Source organism: Diachasma alloeum, unplaced genomic scaffold (assembly GCF_001412515.2).
Source record: "Diachasma alloeum isolate Michigan unplaced genomic scaffold, Dall2.0 Dall_scaffold_00359, whole genome shotgun sequence".
Lineage (NCBI taxonomy): Eukaryota > Metazoa > Arthropoda > Insecta > Hymenoptera > Braconidae > Diachasma > Diachasma alloeum.
In genome coordinates, this window is record NW_021680498.1 from 887,017 (window position 1) to 907,492 (window position 20,476).

The 20,476-nt window shown below is 33.0% G+C and overlaps 3 protein-coding genes across 4 annotated transcripts; 1 reads left to right on the top strand and 2 right to left on the bottom strand.

Annotated features, from left to right (window-relative positions):
* Positions 1 to 1,397: 1,397 nt before the first annotated feature.
* Positions 1,398 to 7,037, bottom strand: LOC107041228 (ferrochelatase, mitochondrial). Its single transcript, XM_015261673.2, has 8 exons — positions 6,789 to 7,037; positions 6,490 to 6,682; positions 5,312 to 5,533; positions 5,128 to 5,229; positions 3,782 to 3,947; positions 2,828 to 2,935; positions 1,798 to 1,962; positions 1,398 to 1,721 (listed from the first exon to the last, which is right to left on the bottom strand). The coding sequence occupies exons 1-8, from the start codon at positions 6,871 to 6,873 to the stop codon at positions 1,524 to 1,526; spliced, it is 1,239 nt and encodes a 412-aa protein (XP_015117159.1). The 5' UTR covers positions 6,874 to 7,037; the 3' UTR covers positions 1,398 to 1,523.
* On the top strand, positions 6,659 to 11,526 carry LOC107041229 (EEF1A lysine methyltransferase 2). The gene is made up of 4 exons (XM_015261674.2): positions 6,659 to 7,215; positions 9,021 to 9,119; positions 9,254 to 9,675; positions 11,418 to 11,526. Exons 1-4 carry the CDS (start codon positions 7,160 to 7,162, stop codon positions 11,510 to 11,512), a joined length of 672 nt encoding a protein of 223 aa, XP_015117160.1. The 5' UTR covers positions 6,659 to 7,159; the 3' UTR covers positions 11,513 to 11,526.
* Positions 11,518 to 20,453, bottom strand: LOC107041230. 2 transcript variants are annotated; one of them, XM_015261675.1, is made up of 5 exons: positions 20,174 to 20,453; positions 18,958 to 19,059; positions 15,700 to 15,843; positions 12,909 to 13,040; positions 11,518 to 12,234 (listed from the first exon to the last, which is right to left on the bottom strand). In XM_015261675.1, the coding sequence occupies exons 1-5, from the start codon at positions 20,310 to 20,312 to the stop codon at positions 12,152 to 12,154; spliced, it is 600 nt and encodes a 199-aa protein (XP_015117161.1). In that variant the 5' UTR covers positions 20,313 to 20,453; the 3' UTR covers positions 11,518 to 12,151. The 2 variants fall into 2 exon arrangements, with proteins under 2 accessions (XP_015117161.1, XP_015117162.1); XM_015261676.1 differs by lacking the exon at positions 18,958 to 19,059.
* Between the last annotated feature and the right edge of the window lie 23 nt (positions 20,454 to 20,476).

Consider the following 20,476-nt stretch of genomic DNA (forward strand, 5'->3'; position numbering starts at 1 on the left):
CGAGAGGGGGCGACACTCGACGGGTTTTTCAATTTTTGAAAGTTGATTTGAAAATTGATTTGATTAGCGGTTTTTGAGGGAGGTTCGGGGGATGGAGAGAAGGATTTTTGTTAGTGGGAAATTATTTGAGGATGTTCAAGGACTTTGGGGATTTTTTCTTCAGTGGAATGTTTTGAAAAAGGACTTTGGGGATTTTTTCTTCAGTGGAATGTTTTGAAATGGTGTGAATTTGAATTTGAATTTTGGAACTGAACCGTTGGAAAACATTTAAAAAATCTGAAAAAAATTGCGATTGCGGAGGGACGCGAGAGGGGGCGACACTCGAGGGGTTTTTCAATTTTTGAAAGTTGATTTGAAAATTGATTTGATTAGCGGGTTTTGAGGGAGGTTTGGGGGATGGAGAGAAGGATTTTGGTGAGTGGGAAATTATTTGAGGATGTTCAAGGACTTTGGGGATTTTTTCTTCAGTGGAATGTTTTGAAAAAGGACTTTGGGGATTTTTTCTTCAGTGGAATGTTTTGAAATGGTGTGAATTTGAATTTGAATTTTGGAACTGAACCGTTGGAAAACATTTAAAAAATCTGAAAAAAATTGCGATTGCGGAGGGACGCGAGAGGGGGCGACACTCGAGGGGTTTTTCAATTTTTGAAAGTTGATTTGAAAATTGATTTGATTAGCGGGTTTTGAGGGAGGTTTGGGGGATGGAGAGAAGGATTTTGGTGAGTGGGAAATTATTTGAGGATGTTCAAGGACTTTGGGGATTTTTTCTTCAGTGGAATGTTTTGAAAAAGGACTTTGGGGATTTTTTCTTCAGTGGAATGTTTCGAAATGGTGTGAATTTGAATTTGAATTTTGGAACTGAACCGTTGGAAAACATTTAAAAAATCTGAAAAAAATTGCGATTGCGGAGGGACGCGAGAGGGGGCGACACTCGACGGGTTTTTCAATTTTTGAAAGTTGATTTGAAAATTGATTTGATTAGCGGGTTTTGAGGGAGGTTTGGGGGATGGAGAGAAGGATTTTGGTGAGTGGAAAAGTATTTGAGGATGTTCAAGGACTTTGGGGATTTTTTTTCCAGTAGAATGTTTCGAAATGGTGTGAATTTGAATTTGAATTTTGGAACTGAACCGTTGGAAAACATTTAAAAAATCTGAAAAAAATTGCGATTGCGGAGGGACACGAGAGGGGGCGACACTCGACGGATTTTTCAATTTTTGAAAGTTGATTTGAAAATTGATTTGATTAGCGGGTTTTGAGGGAGGTTTGGGGAATGGAGAGAAGGATTTTGGTGAGTGGGAAATTATTTGAGGATGTTCAAGGACTTTGGGGATTTTTTTTTCAGTAGAATGTTTCGAAATGGTGTGGAATTTAAGCATTTATTTTTTGAAGACCTTTATTAACAAAAAAATTAGCAGTCTATAAAACCCCATTACCAATAATAGATATTCCTCATCCACTGACATCAGAAAATAATCATCAAAGTTAACAATGATTGACGACATTAATGTCTCAGACTCTCTCCTTTAAATCCTACAAACTCTTTGAAACCAAGTCTTACTGAGCCCGCAGTTATCATTGACACAATGAGGGCACCTCGTAAGAAATTTAGGATTATAAGCTTGTTTGGATCGCAAGTGAGTGGTAACAATATCAGTCAGAGCATCGATGAATAAAGGATGGTCGTTTGGCGCAGCTGCTCGTCTGATTTTGTCAATTCCCAGCTATAAATACGAGTTTTAAATGTTTATGGAAAACAGAGTGGTGTGAATGATACTCAAGAATTGAGCAAAAATGTACCTCTTTTGCTAATTCATCGCAGTACTCGATGTCCATTTCATGGAGTGTCTCGATGTGTTCATTAACGAATGCTATTGGAACTAGAATAAAATGTTTTTTTCCTTGTTTCACGTAGCCTTTCAGCGCTGCATCTGTGAATGGCCCCAACCATTCTAGGGGACCGACCTAGAAAAAAAAATTTATTAACTTATTTTTTATCCATTTTTTTATTTACTTTATATTATTCTTCTCTTGTTTTTCTTCATTTCTATAAAAATTTCGAGACAAAAAATTGCGGAATGAATTCTGAGCTGAAAGGGGATAAAAAAATCTGGAGATTAGTGTGAAGAATTTATTCTTTTTCTTCTAACTGGATCAAAAAAATTGAATATGATCTAAAGACGACAAATAATTTTAATCATCATTCTAAAACACGAAGTGGTTAACAAGTGTGGGCGGCGCCATCTTGCTTAGATGCCCCCTCCCTCTGCCGGCAGGAATTTCAGCGATGGCGATGCCTCCACCTCGTACTTTCAAACATTTCTTTAAATTATTTATCCTCTTCAGATCACCCTCAACTCACTTCATCCAATTTCAATAAAATGAACAAATTTTTTAAGCCATCTTTCAGATTTTTCCATCCCCTTTTGACTGCGAATTCATGACGCAAAGTTATTCCCACATTTCCGCAGTTTTTTTACTGCCGAGGCCTCTTAATGATCACATTTTCCATTGATTTAAATAAAATTCCACCATTCAATCTCATTATAAGTTTCTTCAAGCCTTTTCTCCTTGAAAAAACTCTCAAGTGAAATAAACTTGTTCTGTTTTAAACTCTGCAACTGCATTAATCAAAGTTTAAAAAAAAAATCACAAGTCCACGGTCAATCATCGAAATAGCAAATGAGTGGCTCTTCAATTGAAGCAAACTGAGTTCACGGTTGTTAATTAACCCACAACAACGGAATTGTCGTTTCGCAGATGCTTGTTTTATTCTGTTTATGATAAATAGGCTGAAAAAATATATTGCGTGTTTTGATGAGTATCTCACCTTGGATTGCCACACCAGGTGATACGGATTGCAGTAATTCAGCTCTTGCATTACCATGTGCACCGTTGCCGCCACTTCGCTGGGGTAGGGATCACCTCTATTCACAGCCTGTCATGAAAATTAGAGATTAAAATCCTCAGTTTGCGAAATTATGAGGATGAGTAGAATCGTCCATTGTTGGGGATGTTTCAATAGAATGATGTGATTAAATATTGCGAGAGATGGGGCTCGGGCATTCTCAGGTTGAGTGAATGCCCATAAATTAATTGACGCATTCAATGAGAATTTTAGATGTTGAAATAAAAACAAGTGTTAATTTTTTTGTCTATGAATTCAATTTAGAATTTTGGTTTTTATTTTCTCAAGAGATTTTTTTACTTGAAGACGAGTCATTTGCGAAAGATGACTTGAATTTATTGCATGAAAAATTTATGATCAAGTGAGAATTTAAGTAAAGGTGAGATTGAGTTAATGAAGCGTTCAATTAGAGATTTAAATGAAAAAGTCAAGAATTTTGTTAATTTTTACATGAATGTTTCTCTTCTTCTCTCTGTGAATTAAATTCAGAAATAATATTTCAACTTTTTCGAGAAATTTTTTTATTAAGGAAGAATAATTGATGACTAAAAGGTGAAATGACTTTATTTGATCAAAAAATAAAAATTCATAACACTAAATGCATTAAAATGACTAATTAATGTCACAGTAATGGAAGAATTCTGCCGAATTATCTCGAAGTAAAAATAAAAGAAAAGAAATTGCCCTCCACTGGGAGCGGCAACTCCCCACGAACCGAAAGTGCAATTATGCAATCCATTTTTGAAACACGAAAATAATTAATTATTCATCCCAGTGAAATTGATGCAGAGCCTCTGAGTCTGTAGTCGATTCTACGGCGTTACATTTATAAATCCGCTCTCTTCTATTGAATATCCTCCCTGTTAATGCAATTACCTTCAGAGGAAGCGAATGCGCCGAAAACAGTATGTGAACATTATCTCTAACATCCGCTGGGAATTCCTTCAATTCGGCCTTAATTTTCTCTGCAAATGTTTTAGCCAGCAGTGGATGTGTTGGCCAACGATCAATAACACTCAGCTTCATGTTTTTCGGAATTTCTCTGGTGAAAATAGAAGGACATGTGGGCAATTCCATATTTTTAGTGCGAGTGCGCTTGCTTTTTAATTAGTCTTTTTTCAGTGATTTAAATAATAAAGAGCTGTTCCTGCCAATCTCAAATTATTAGGGAATTCAGAAATTTTATTGTTTGTAAAAAGGAAGGAGCTATTTGAATTTGAAAAACATATCATTTATTTTTGGAAAAAAATTGTTTTTGAATTTTTTTAAACTTTCAGTTTTTTGAAAATTTGTCAATTAATTGAGTTATCATTCAACTTGATGTTCATCGCTTCTTAATAATTACTTCATTTCATATTTTTGTCACGATATTCGATTCAAGATTCAGCAAATAATGGCATTTTTCTTTATTTCAAAAACATTATTATTCAATTTTTGAAAGAAATGTCATTTTTATAATTTCCTAATTTTTCATTATTTTTAAATTATTAATTATTAATGGCGTTTAAGCTGAATTGATATTCATCACTTAATATTGACCTCCTCCCATAACAATTACACAGTTCGCAAAAATTTGAACTTGTTCTGGCACAGGGATGAGACTGCCACCATTTGAAAGATTTTTTCACGCAGATTTCAAATCCGTTGGCCAAATCTCTCGAAATGCCCTAGTTTCTGAGAAAAAAATGTTAAAATCCTGAAAATTCCCCAAAATCGTCTTTTTCAAAATTTAATTAGAAAACAATGTTTGTCTCGATTGAGCTGAAAAAAATGCCAACAAAAAGACCAGAAATTATACTTCCAGATGAGGTGGATTTATTTGCATTAGGAGCAGGGAATTATTCATAATAAATTCCGTATTTCTTCAATAATATTGCAGTTATTTTTCAAAAGAATATCATGGCAACCGTAGTTTGAAGTTGCATCCCCACGTGGGATTTTCACCTCGTTTAATAACAATTATAAATAACATTCAAACTGAATTCAGTGGAAAAAAAAATTAATTTCCCGAAGATTATTCAATATAAACAGGAATATTTTTCATAATTAAAAAAATGAGCAATCACGTATTTTTGTCGCAATACCTGACTCAAAATTGAAATAATAATGACATTTTTCTTTACTTCAAGAACATAATTATTTGATTTCCTAAAAAAATAAATTTTTTAATAAAAAAAAAATTGACGAATTGAGGTTTAACGAAACTTGATATTAATATTCACCTAGTTTTGTAATAATTATAAATAGCGTTGAAGCTGGACCCAGTGGTGGCACAGCTGTACTGAGGATATTGCGAGAAAATCACAGTATGCTCAACTCCATCCCTAAAAAACAACGGAATAATAATTGTAATTGCGACAAACAAAAATGGCCGGAGGAAAACAATGGGCGAATAAAACAATTTACTCTTCTATTTGTTGGAGAGCTTCCTCGGTGAGAGGATCAACATAACGAAAAGCAACGTAGTGCTTGTGCGGAGCGGTCTCGGGGGACACTCTGTCTAATTGTTTGCAGAGGAGTTCTCCCTGCAGATTAGTCCACTTTAAAATTGGCGAGCCTCCGCCAATCTCTGCGTACTTCTTCTGGACCTCAGGTGTTCTTCTCCTGGCGATCCAAGGGCCCAGGCGACTGAACATAAAAGGGAAGGGATCAACATCCATGAAATGCATTTTATTTTTTTTGTTAGTAGGATGATAAAAGGAAGTAATTAAACTTGATTCGAGGGAAATCGTAGTTTACGTTGTTGATTGGAATATTTGTTACTGGTTGGAATATCGTGAAGTATTTTTATTTCATTAATGGAAATGATGGGGCACTGACTTTGATTAAAATTTAATTCATAGGGGAGGGTAGGGTAAAATGGACACTTTAGACTTTTTTAAAATTATTCATAACTCAGAAACAAATGTATCAATAAAACTCAGTTTAGGCTCATCACAAAGGGGAAAAATAGTCCTTTGTATTGAAAAAAAAATTTAATTAATTAATTTATCAATTAAATTTAATTAATTTAATTTCAATTAAAAAAATGTCCTGAATTTGTCGAACGATGGAGGTGACTGCAATAATGTTGTCATGATTTACAGAATAATTTTCAAAAATTTCATTTTTTTAAATTTAATTATTCTCTGCATTTTAATTATTTTATGCTTTTTAATTATTCTCTGCGTTAATAAATATGACGTACTTCAGGATTTTTCAGAGTCAACTTCAATATTTTTATGTTAATTAAAAAAATACTTTGATAATCTTAAAATGAGGCCTGCGCCATCCCAATCGTATACTTAGGGGAGAGTGGGGTAAAATGGACACTTTAGACTTTTGTGTGAATTACTCATAACCGAGAAACAAATTCATCAATATCGCTCAGTTTAGGCTCATCACAAAGGGAAAGAATTGTCCTTTGCAATGAAAAAAAAACCTCAAATTTTATCACCATTTCAACCCGTCATTAGCATTTTAAAAAAAGTCAAGTGTCCATTGTACCCCAACCGCTCCAAAATCAAAAGCCATAAAAAATTTAAAAAGTCTCTTTTGCCCCCCTTTTCAATTTCCTTCCCCTCGCAGTAATAAATATGCCATACCTCTGCATTGGCAACTGCATCATGTCTCGATCCGTCATAATCCTGTGTAAATATTCCCCAACTTTGTCGGTTGTTTTAGGACCCCCCATGTTCAGCATCAAAATACCAGTCCTGGGTCTGGCTTCATTCTGCAGTTTCTGCTGAGCGACAGCAGACAGCGATCGAATATTCAGACTCAGTGGGTTCGCAGAGCCTGCATGTCACACGAACCATCAATAATTGCAATATCATGTTTTCGATAATGCACCAGTCAAAACCCAAAGTGTCTCAGCGCATCCGGAGTAAATGGAGTTACTTACGTGGAGAAAACACACTAGTTATGGGTGAAACCCCCATTTTTGAGAGCGTTGATGCACCTGTGGTGCAGCGGATTGTGATCACCATCTCACTCTCTTTTTTATTCGAAAACCGGAGCAGTGATAATGAGGAAGTGGAGTAGTTTACAACAGTCCACTGTTTGGGGAGTGGAACAGCTGATCGACTGGCTGTCGGTGTCGTGAAGGTTATGTTTGGGTGTTGGAGTCGTGGAAAGCGAGGTGTTTTTGCTCCAAAAGTCGCACGAGAGATAATGAAGCACGTGGTTTGATTTCATTATTTACAAGTGTCCGGTTTTGTTCGTTAATGTTTAAAAATAAGAATTAATCAGCAGTTGTTGTTGTCTGGAATTGAGATGGGGGAAGAATTGGAGCAAGAGTTGAATCCTTCGGAGCTGGGGACTAAGGATTAGTGAGTGACATTTGTTTATTTTTTATTGTTGATGAATAATTGAGGAGAACGAGTTGATTTTCGATATTTTGTTGAAATTATTTTGATAGAACTGAGTCGAGAACGAAATAATGAGAGGATTTTGTTTAGGAAATGAATAAAAGGAATTGATAATTGAATTGTTGAGGGGAATTTTGTGTAATATGTTTATTGGAAATACAATAATGTTTTTTTTATTGGAAATTGGCATTTTTCCATTCGATAGAATATTCAAACAACAAGAGATTTTTGAGGAATCATTGAGAAACAATAAACCATATTGAAGGGTTTTATTTTAATTATTAATGGGCAACAATAGATATTAATAATCAGTTATTGTTGTCTTGAATTAAAATGGGGAAGAATTGGAGCAAGAGTTGAATCCTTTGGAGCTGGGGACTAAGGATTAGTGAGTGACACTTGTTTATTTTTTATTGTTGATGAATAATTGAGGAAAACGAGTTGATTTTCGATATTTTGTTGAAATTATTTTGATAGAACTGAGTCGAGAACGAAATAATGAGAGGATTTTGTTTAGGAAATGAATAAAAGGAATTGATAATTGAATTGTTGAGGGGAATTTTGTGTAATATGTTTATTGGAAATACAATAATGTTTTTTTTATTGGAAATTGGCATTTTTCCATTCGATAGAATATTCAAACAACAAGAGATTTTTGAGGAATCATTGAGAAACAATAAACCATATTGAAGGGTTTTATTTTAATTATTAATGGGCAACAATAGATATTAATAATCAGTTATTGTTGTCTTGAATTAAAATGGGGAAGAATTGGAGCAAGAGTTGAATCCTTCGGAGCTGGGGACTAAGGATTAGTGAGTGACACTTGTTTATTTTTTATTGTTGATGAATAATTGAGGAAAACGAGTTGATTTTCGATATTTTGTTGAAATTATTTTGATAGAACTGAGTCGCGAACGAAATAATGAGAGGATTTTGTTTAGGAAATGAATAAAAGGAATTGATAATTGAATTGTTGAGGGGAATTTTGTGCAATATGTTTATTGGAAATACAATAATATTTTTTTTATTGGAAATTGGTATTTTTCCATTCGATAAAATATGAATATTCAAACATCAAATGTTTTTTGAGAAACAACCATATTAAAGGGTTTTATTTTATTTATTAATGGACAACAATAAATATTAATCATCGGTTATTGTTGACTGGAATTAAAATGGGGGAAGAATTATAATAATATAAACAAAATAATAAACTTGGAATAATAATTCCAATTAATATCATATCCTGCGAAATCACATGAAATATCAAAAGTATTTTTTTGTTTCTCAACAAAAATATCGAGTGATTCTTCAACCCAAACATGAAAATTCGTTATTTTAAAGTCTCTGCATATAATTAGTAAAATAGTATTAAAACACTTTGATTCCCAAAAATTCTATTTCGAATAAATAATTGACGAAAATCTTCTGAAATATATTGAAATAGTTTCCTCTTCCATTCACAACAATATTTGATAAAATTTATCAAATTCATCTTATCATGAAGTTTTTTATGATTATTGAAATTATTAAACAATTTCAATAATTATCAATAACTTCATGAAGTAAAATAAAATAGTCAATACTACTTCCTTTCACTTTTAACAGCAAAAACAAATCGATAGTATTCACTCGCCCAAAATAATGAACTTGTAATAATAATTACAGCTAGAATCAGGAATATTTTTTTGTCCCCCGAAAAAAATATCTAGCTATTTTGGAATTCATTTTAAATGAAAATGGGTTTTCCCTTAATTTTCTAGCTGGGAAAGAATATATTCCGAGGAAATCGATAATTTCGAGGATCACGGGGACGTCGGAGAGGTCTGGTTCGGTAAAAATAATGCCCTGAAAGTGGTCAAGTAATTACACCAATTTATTTTCACCAATATCCGTCGGTTAATTTAATTTCATTATCCCAGACATTTTATTCTGGAAATTACAAACGAATTTTTTGTTCTATTCTCCACATTATCGAAAATTCTGGGTTTAACAGGTGCATAAGTGGGGATTTGGGTCTCTCGAGAACAGACAAGATAGTGGACATTGGGTGTGGCAATGGTTGGACACTAGTTCAATTAGCTAGGGAAGGTTTTACGGACCTGGTGGGGGTCGATTATGCCCCCAGTTCGATTAACCTGGCGAGGTCGGTCCTGGCGGACAATCAGGTCGATCCCTGCAAGGTCCAGTTGATGGTCTGCGATGTGCTGAATCCTGATGACGATTTATTTCTGTATGAGTTCAGACTCATTCATGATAAAGGGACTTATGATGCAATTAGTCTGAATCCCGATGACTCCTTGGAGAAGAGGAAGAAGTATGTGGAGAATGTACACAGGATTCTTGGGGCTGATGGGTATCTGGTGCTGTCCTCTTGCAACTGGACGGAGGCCGAGTTGATGAATCATTTCATTAACTGTGAGTTTCGTTGTGCAGATGATTTATTCACTCAAATATTAATGCAAGTTATGAAATGAAAACAAGTGGAAAATGCTACATGTTTATAAATGAGTATAGTTATTGTGGCTAATAAATTAGCAATTTGCCTCCGAATGGGTTCTCTTTTTTGAAATTCTTATTTCACTATTCTCTTCTTCTATTTTTTCATGTCATAGTACTATCATCGATTGAAATGTCATCAAAATTTTGCGTATTATTTCGTTCTGTCAAATAATTCTACATTCAGACCCTCTCAAGACTCGAATTCGTTTTCAGTCCGGGTTTAATCAAGGCTCAATCAAGGTTTAATCAGTGTAGAGCCGGGATTTAGTCAGGGTTTAGTCAGGATTTAGCCAGAGTTTAACCCAGGTTCTGTCGGAAGTTAGTCGGGAAGTTAGTTATTGTGTAACTTGATAAGCAATGATGCTGTTCTCACAATTTTTCAACTTGATTAAGAAGGCATTGAAATATACTTTTTAAGCCCTGATTTAATTGATATTACCGATGATTCTTTCAGTAATCATGAAAAAACCGATTTTCTCTTTCAAATCGCATAAAGAATGGCTGTAACTCAACAACGAATTGTGCGACCCCCATCGTATTCTGATAGAATCAAGAGGGTATTGTTATCAATTTTTTGAGCCACGACTAATTCCATTTTGATGACAATTTTTTGAGTGATCGTTGAAAAATCGATTTTTGGAAAAATATCAGTTTTTTCGAATCTGTATGAACAATTGAATTCTAATTGGCATCAACGAATAGAGCTTATTAAATTATTAAATTATTGTAACTGACGGATATCAAATATAATACATTTTTTCTATAATTGTCAATCCTCTTCCATTGATAATTTGTGATATAACTCTGCATGAGAATGGAATATACATGCACGCGAATTTTTCTCATTTTCGTCATAAAATGGCACGAATCTTCTAGAACCGAAATTCCCCGCTCGATGGCTGCAGAATACCGGTGAATAGGACCGACTTTTGCGCTCGTCATATTGTAATGTCAGGTTGCATTCGTTATAAGACGCCAGAATTTCATGTCCCAAGTCTATTCAGCGTTTTTGAAGCAACCGGAATATAAATTGGGATCTCACATGAAATTCTATTTCGAGGTGTATCTCCAGGCTTTATCCAATTTTCTAGTGACTTCGGTAAACTATTTTATCGATACTGTATACTGAGAGAAACAAAATATTTTAATAAGTTGAGGTATTTAATAAATTACAAAAAAAATCTAGTGATGTAAAAATATTTCGAGTTTTAACCTCAATTTTACTCCTTTTTCTGTTGAAATTTATAAAATAATTTGCAACATATGTTCACATTTTATAATATTCTACATATTTTTCAGGAAAGATTTGAAAATTAGAAGAAAAGTAAAGATTAATAATTCAAAATCTAGCATTTGGACTGAGAAAAACAAAATGTTTTAATAAGTTGAGGTATTTAATGAATTACAAAAAAAATCTAGTGATGTAAAAATATTTCGAGTTTTAACTTCAATTTTAGTCTTTTTTCTGTTGAAATTTATAAAATAATTTGAAATTATAAATGTGTATCACATGTTCACATTTCATAATATTCTACATAATTTCCAGGAAAAATTAGAAGATTAGAAGAAAAGTAAACATTAACAATTAAAAACCATTTGGACGCAAAAATTCAATTTTTGCTATCGTTTCGAGTTCTGTATATCTTTTCTCATTTCAGATTTTGATGTCGTACTTACGATCGAAGCCCCCGCCATGAAGTTCGGTGGTAGAGTCGGCCAATCAGTGACAAATGTAGTATTCAAAAAGAAATAAAGCTATTTAATGAGTTTTATTGAGTTTTATTGGTGCACAGAATATCCTTCTTACTCGAAAACGCTGAAAATGTGACTTAAGCTATATGTATAATAATATACAAATATTACAAAATTCCACAGCTCTAAGAACTTCGATACGTAAAATATGAAACATCTTTTATGAATGAATGTAGATGCAAAATTGATATCGATAATTCAAGGAAAGAAAGCAATACGACTTAAATGTCACACAAACTCTCCAGATCTTCCAAATGAAGTTGAATAATTTATGCTAAGCTCAAGCATTGGAAATAAAGGAGCTCCGCATGAGTAGATCGATGAAATTATTGATTGATAATCCATAGAATTTCAAATGTAGATTCAATTGTACTCTCGGTTCTCTTTGCATCATGCCGCAGTCTTCTGCGCAGCGGTTGATTCTCAGAGCGTTAAGAATCAGTTGCGAAGAGGGGAAACGGGATGAGTCGACTCAACTGTTCTGTTTTCGATTAATGTGCCCGGATCCAAGGAAAACAGCAGAATTTTCCCGTTGAAATTCGGTATTTTCTTTGGATCTCACGATTTTTTGGGCTGACTCATCTCGTTTCGTCAGTTCGCTACTGATGATGGTTCTTATTCATTACTAATTTTCGTAGAATTATGAAGAACTAAGGTTCCTTAGGAGTATGAGGCTGAATAGGAGGACTAGGACTGAGGAACTTTGCAGCGATGACAGGGTTCCTGAAATATAAACATAAACAAATGGAAATTGGAGGATTGTTGAAGTATTAATGGATCGCAAGATTGAAAAAACCAGTTTTTCGATGGAAATTCATGTGAATTCAAAGGGCTTTAATTGAAAATTAAATAGAATTTCCTCAATTGACTTGAATTTTTTATGCAACGTAAATATTTTGAATGAAATAGAGTTGAATTTTTAAATAATTTGCATTTTAAGAGAATATTCACCTGAATTTTCCCCATTTTTATTAACTTATTGAACTAAATTGCCAAAAAAATTGCTATTGAAGACATTTCGATAAAAAAATCTAAATAGAATAATTAACTAGAGAAATCATAAACAATTTATTTATTTTCTATAAAAAACTAATTCGCATTTCTACAAAAAAAATCTGCAGAGAATAATTAAATAGAGAAATAATAATGAAGTTAATTTTTTCTATGAAATATCTATTGCAAAATTTTTCGGCAAAATTGCATAATTTTCAACTGAAATGAGCGCGAAAAACTGATAGAATTTTTTCAAAAAAATTTCTATAATATTTTCCACAGAATTCTAATCACATTTCGATGGAATTCTTATAGTTTCAGTAGAATATTCCAGAGAAAACGTTTTTATATTCAATATTTCACATGTGAATGTTTGATATCGTGAAAGGGTCAGGGGATATTACCGTTGCATCTCATGTTCTCCTCGTAGTACCCATATTGGCATTGACACGTCTTCCCATGCGTCGTGCTATTCCCTTGCGCGCAGTGGGCACCCGGACCGCATTCTTGATCGTTCTTGCACGGAGAGTGGACAGCTGAAAGGGAGAAGAATATCGAGTGAGAAAAAAATTCTCTTCTGTCAATAAATAATTTTTTCGAAAGTCCATTAAAAAAAATTAATCATTGACCCAAGGGATAGTCAGGGTCCATCAGTATCAATTCATATGACGTTACAGCGTAAATAAAAAATTATTCTCTGTGTTTTTTTATATTGAAAGGCGATTTTTTCATATTGAAATAATTTTTTTATATTATTCCACTATCCCCAAGAATAACATTTTCCCAAGATAAATTTAAAAATCTTTCTCACAACAAAAAACAAATCCTAAAAATTGATTCAACCCGCCAATAACACTGGAATTGAATAGTCCCAGTAATTCCTCACAATTCCTCGTTCCCCATTATTACAATTCATCACGCAACCCTAAAATTGCTTCTGTGCACCGACAAAACAAAATTGTACCCCGAGAATGTGTACAGCAGACCGACATAAGCATGTACGTCGCCAGTTCAACATATCTGACCTCGACTGGGTCATTTGTCAGGAATATTTTCAAAGCCTCCGGGTCATTTACATAGATAAAAATATACCGTGTAACTATAACCAAATGAACCACAGCCATTGGACTGCACTTACGCAGAGTTAATTTTATGCTAATTATACCCGCAGGAGAAAAAAAAAGGTACTATCAGCTACAATTAGGATTTTCCCCATTTTCCTGGGTTGTGGCCTCGACCTTTCATCACCTGGATGACCTTGGAGTGTTTCATGGGGTTTGGGGAAATGAAATCGATGGTGTGGGGTCAAATGTTTTATTTCGATGAGACGCATTGGTAAAAAAAATAATCAAAACGTAATTTTAAGAATTTCTATTGAATTAATTGTTATGGATCAACTCTATTTAATTCATTATAATTCTAATATTATAATTCTATTGAAAAATTAGAGAATCACTGAATGAAGCCAACAGGTACGAATTTTCTATGTAAATTTATTCTCTTAAAATTTTTTCTATAGAAATTTTTAGACATGAATTTTCCACGTTTTTTCCGCTGTATTTTCTTGTTTCTCGTGACAAAATTTGAGAATGGTAGCTCAAGAAATCCATGCCCAACATTTTTTATAGAAAAATGTCAAATTTATTTTGTTTCAAATAAAAAAATTATAAAAACCTAACACTTTTCATGAGAAATTCTATTGAATTTAGTTGGAAATTCTATGAAAATTCCGTCGGAATTCTATTAAAATTCTATTGAAAAATTGGAAAACCACTGAAAAAAATCCATCGGTTCTAATTTTTTAATATAAATTATTCTCTTTAACTTTATTCTATAGAAATTTGTAAACATGAGTATTTTACTGTTTTCCGCGGTATTTTCTCGTTTCTCATGAGAAATTCTATCATAATTTATTGAAAATTAGAAATTTGCGAAAAAATTCAATAGGTTTTTATTTTTTTATATGAATTATTCTCTTAAAAAATTTATAGAAATTTTTAGACATGAATTTTCGAAGTTTTTCCCGTATTTACTAGTTTCTCATGACAAACTTGAAAATTAAATTTAAAAAACGCAACAGAATAAGTTCCATTGGAAAATATTATAAACATCTGCTGCATTACCCTTATAAAATATAACAATTACAACGAAAAAGCGAAGAACAAAATTATAAATGATAAATGACACCAGGAATCAGGGAACGACAAATCAAATTTCCGATAAATGTTCAGTAAACATTCAACAAAAAACGAATAAAATTTCGTAAGGAATGCCCCAAATATTTTATTACGTCTAATCATGCGTGTTATGATATTCTATTCATAAATTCTGTTCATTACGAAGTTAATTTAATATTTAGTTCCTGGAAATAATTCAAGATTTTGTTTACGATGAGGGCGTTATATTAACTCAGCTCATAGTAGATGGTAATGGCCTCTGGAATGTTATCTTGATTTTCGTATTTTTAACTGTCGAAGGGGGCGCGATTCACCCCAAATCCAATAATTTACAGTCCCCCACGATCTTCCGAAGCTATTTTAGAAATAGTGTTCTTCAGGGTCGTATCAACATTGTTGATTAATTATTCCCCGCGACCTGAGGATGCGATCAAGTTGTTGATGACCCAGTTGAAGCCCAGGTATGCAACTTCGACTCGAAGAGATTATGAACCAAAAACAAAATCTAATTAATTTTGCTGGGCTATTATTTTCGATTATTTCTCAGCAAAATTCCACCGTATTTCATCGTAGATATCGTTGTGAACCCCAATATTTCCACAAGTTTAATTAATTGCTATAATTCAGTAACGAAGTGGTCAAACGGTCTAAGTCAATTTAGTCTTCAGTTGAGTTTTCAAGGAATATTTCCGAATTTAAGGGAGATAGCGAAATTTTTATAATAACCTTTTTTGTAGAGCGAATTGAGTACTACTAAAAAGGTTATGAGAAAAATTTGGCTATCTCCCTTAGATTTTGAAATATAAATAAAAATCTATTGACTCTTACTATAAAAAATCTATTTGAAAATCGAGGCAAAAAATATTTCAATTAAATTTTAATAGAATTCTTGTACAGATTCAATGAAAAATATTTTTAAAACCGTTAGGTTTTTCTATTAATTTATTTTTATGTAAAAATGTATTAACTGTCGATTTCAACTGAACAATTCGTTAGATTCCACGGAATAAGGACTTACGCTTGTGGAGACATGCGCCATTGTAAGGCGCTGTGAGATCACTGCAGAGGCACTTGGTCTTTCCATCCTTCGGATCGGATACACAACTCGTATTCCCGATCCCACTACAATCTGACTCAATCTTGCAGGATTTAGCCACTCCAACTGTAATTTGAAATCATGCCCTTTCATTTTATCTCTGTGTACCATTCGGTCGGGATCGATTCAGGCATTAGGCTCGTTCCAATGTGCTATTTTCGCTCGTAATGGTTCAGTTGTAATTCATGCCAATAGCAAATGATTTTTCATTATTCTCAGAGTAGAAGCAACGGCATGTACATTGAGAGTAAATAATTCTCCAGTTGAGAATGCGATTTTCATTTTGTTTTCATTTAATTTTGAATTATTCGGAGTTTTTTTTTAACTATTTGAAGTTTTTCTTAAAATCATTTTTTTCGTTCTTAATTTTGCCTGGTTCATGTATTTTTATTCATTAAAAAAAATTGAAAATTATAAATCCCATAATTTTTACATTCAAGATTTAAGAGTAAAGTTATTTTCAATTTAATAATATTTTTCTATAGTAATTTATTTTATTTTTTTACTTCATTCGAAATTATCAGTTTTTTTATTTGAGAATTTAAATATTCTATTTTTTATTTCACGACGTTCGTGATTTTAAGAATAATTATGAATTGTTGACTTGAGACATTCAATATTGTACTTTTGAAATTCTATTGCAGTTTTATTAGAATTGTATTAAAAATCCAATTTCAATAAATATTTTATGTAAAAAAATTAATTTATTCGGCGAGGATTTTTTTTATTACAATTTTTGGACTTGAATTGTTATTTTTTCAATGAAAAACAGCAAAAAATACTCATGTCCAAGAATTTTCACAGAAAAAATTACAAGAGAATAATTTACATAAAAAAATCAAAATCTATGGACATTGTTTATTCAAATATTCATTAAAAAATTGCATAGCAAGGTGTCATAATTTTTCACTAGAAATCAGCAGAAATAAGAAATAGAGTCTTTCAAATTAAGAAAATTTCTAATAATTGAAATTTCATTTTTCGTTTTTCTATTAAATTTTCCCATCATTCTCAATTAAATCGAATAATTCTTGCGCAATTAAAGAGTATTGATACATAAATTTCAAAATAAATCATGGAACTTGGATCAGAAATCCAATTTCCATTATTTTTTCAATAAATATCTAATAAAAAACAAAAAGAATTTCGGAACGAACGTCTCAAATTTTCAATTAGATTCTTTCATAATTTTTATGACAAAAATTCCCCTAGAAATCAACGAGAATTCTATTGAAAATTAGAAAACTACTGAAGAAAGTCCATAAATTTCGATATTTTCGAATAATCCATAAAAAAATTCAAAGTCGATCAACTGTTTCCCACCAAATATTCGCCTTTTCCATTAAATTTTCTCATCATTTTCAATTCGACCAATTTATTTTTGTTCGATTAAAACAATCTCCCTCCAAAAATAACTTTCTTCCCCATGACCTTGACTCTCGCATCAACGATACGATAACCCCGCGCTGAATAAAAATACTGTTCTTCTCTCCCCGTGTTTCTGATTGTGAAAAATTCACGACGATTGTACATCACAAACAACACATGCCGTTACGTCACGGGCAACATTCGTGCGCTGTGCTTAAATCTGATTCTCCATATAACAGTACAATGGTGCTTTGATCGATCGAACAAAATTTTTCATAGCTCCCCTCCTGCCCTCTCCCTCATTCCTCCTCACCTCCCGCCAAATACATTTGCCCACTGCCTCGTATTCTTACTTTGTAATTTCCTCCACGCTCTCCGTGAATCCACCCTATCGCTTTCCCATCTCCAACCTTGTACACACACGTGGCGGGTAATCACGCGATATTCCACCCAAGACGTTGTGTTATATTTACACTTAAAAAAATCATTCCTCCGAAACTGAGAAAAAAAATAATGAATTTTTTTCCGCTTTTTTCGGAATAAAAATAACGAAATTGTAGCAGGGCTGGTGAGGTGGGGCAGAATGGACTTTCAAGATGTGTAATATTTCTTGGAAGAATTGTTGAAGTGGGACAGTCTTGCGCTGATTTTGAGGGTCTCAAATTTTTGCTCAAAACTGTTTAAATTCACGTAAAAATTCTAGCAAAGTTTTGAATTTATTTATTTTGTTGGCTTTGGCTTCAATTTTAATCTATATTAGTAGGCTGATTAATTATATAAATAAAAATATCAATTTCAATTATAAATTTTGGCTTCAATCAGTGGAAATTAGACGAAAACCCTCAATTTTGGGCCAGAATTATCCAAAATCAGGAAGGAATTTCGTGAAATTTCGGAAAAATGGCTCAGATTGGGCTCAAATGCTAAAATTTAATTCAAATTGTTGAAATTCAAATCAAAATATCATTAATGCCGACTAAATTTTCCGAAATGTAGGTGGCAATGTCTTCAACTTCTTTAATCCCCGAAATTTTGGCTAAATGTCTCTAATTTATGCCGGTATCCCCAAATTTAACGCTGAATCATTAATATTTGAATCAAAATATCTTGAATTCTAACAACATCTGACCTTTAGGCCAATTTAGCTCAAATTTAAGCTAAACGATGTTGAATTTGGAGCGAATTTTTCAAATTCAACGCTGAATCATTCATATTTGAACCAAAATATTTTGAATTCCGACCTTAATATTTGAAATTTAAGCAAAATTAACCCCAAAATTTAGCCTAAATTTTCTCCATTTAAATTTAGCCCAAATTAAGGCTAAAATGTCGCGAATACAAGCCGAAATCCCGAAAAGCATAGCTACATCAATTATGTTTGAACTAAAACATCTTAAATTTAGACCAAGACCTCGTAATTTTAAATCAAATTAGACCTCAACATTCGTCATTTGGGCCAAATTAGCCCAAATTTAGGCTAAAATGTTTCCAATTCAGGCCGAAATCCTTAAATATAACGCTGAATGCTTCATATTTACGCCAAATTATCTTGAAATTTGCCCACAAAATTTGACATTTAACCCAAATTAGCCGAAATTAAGGCCAAAATGTCTCGAATATAGGCGGAAATCCCGATAAGTACAGCTAAATAATTTATTTCTGAACCGAGACATCTCGAATTTAGATGAAGAAATCGTAAATTGAAATAAAATTAGCCCAAAACCTCCCAAACTTCATAACTCCATTCAGCCCCACTGAACATACACATAAGTGCAATCTCCATTTGTGCATGATTTCGTGCAATCTATTTACAGCTATGTCCTAAGTATCCCGTCTTCATGCCAGGTCTCCCACCACTTCGTCCCATGCTAGTTAAACGACCAAAAGCCGAGTTATTCTGTATTAGGTAGTCAGCTAGAATGAGAGAATAGTCTCTGACCAATTCCATGTTATAGAAATGGATTTCATTAGTTCAGCACCTCCAATAAATTCACACACTGTGAATTATGGGGATACGGAGGAAAAAAATTTCTTGATTCCGCAACGATTTTTTCTAAATTCTAGAAACCGAAGTTCCCAACATGAAAATTAATACTCAAAATTTTCTAGAGAAAACGAGTGAGAATGGGCTTTTGCACATAATTTTCTTCTGTTGTATATCATTTATGGTTTTATATTATCTTGTTTAATTGAATTATATTGCTTCGTTAATCAATCGTGGTAGGTATCTTGAAAGTTGATAAAATGTTATTGGAAGAATGAACTGAAGAAACCGTCGGAAAATTCACTTTTAGGGAAATTTTAGAAAAAATTCGAAATTTGGAAAAATTATTCTACAAATCAAAACAACGATTTTTACTATCGTTTTCAGCTTCGAACTTGCTCAAAGGAACATCGAAACAATTTTTAAGCGGTCATTCAACGAATTTAGAACATTTTTTTTAAGTATCGTGAGACAACTGATTTTAAAAAAAATAGAAAATTCCAACAATAAACGAAAATCTGTTTGAATTTAATTCCAATTAGTTCGAAATTATTTTCTATTGTTTTTTTCTCAAGTCAATTCCAATCTGTTTGAATTTATTTTCAAAAAATAGTCAAACGTGACGCGAAAACGTAACAAGTGTCGCAAAAACGTTACATCAATTTTACTATTGACAAAAAATCCCGAAGAAGAAAAAAAAATCGGTTAAAATTTTTTTTTAATGGTCAATCGTGACGCAAAAACGTAACACGTGTCGCCAAAACGTTAGTTGCAACGCAAAAACATGTCTGAGGGTCAGGCGTCACGCAAAATCGTAACGCGTGACGGAAAAATGTTACATTATTTTTTACTACTGATTTTACCGAAATTGTTTTGGATTCAAGTCCAAAAATGATAAAAATTCCGAACAATTCAGTATTGAATCAACGAATGATGCCCCTTAAGACGGCCCGTTTCCAGAATCTATCAATATTCTGTTCAAACGTCCAAGAAATTTTTTTCTCCATGAAAAATAAAAAAAACCGTTATTCACGCATTACATACCCGGAATAGGAGGTGGAGGAGTTTGATTCTGTGAAGTTGTCTTGCCGAAAGTGGTGAGAGCGCTCGTGGACATGGGTAAAAATATCATCAGCATTACCCCCAGTGGCACCACCATATTCATCATAACGACACGGTTCATACCAACTCGAATGATTAATGTCCAACGGATCTTGATCACAAACTTGATTATTTTTCGGAATTCAGTGGCCGAATTTTGGGTATTGAACGGTAGCACAGGGTAGATTTTGAACAATTCCTGCTGTGATTTATCACCACTGAGTGTGTCTTAAGGACTGCGTGTTG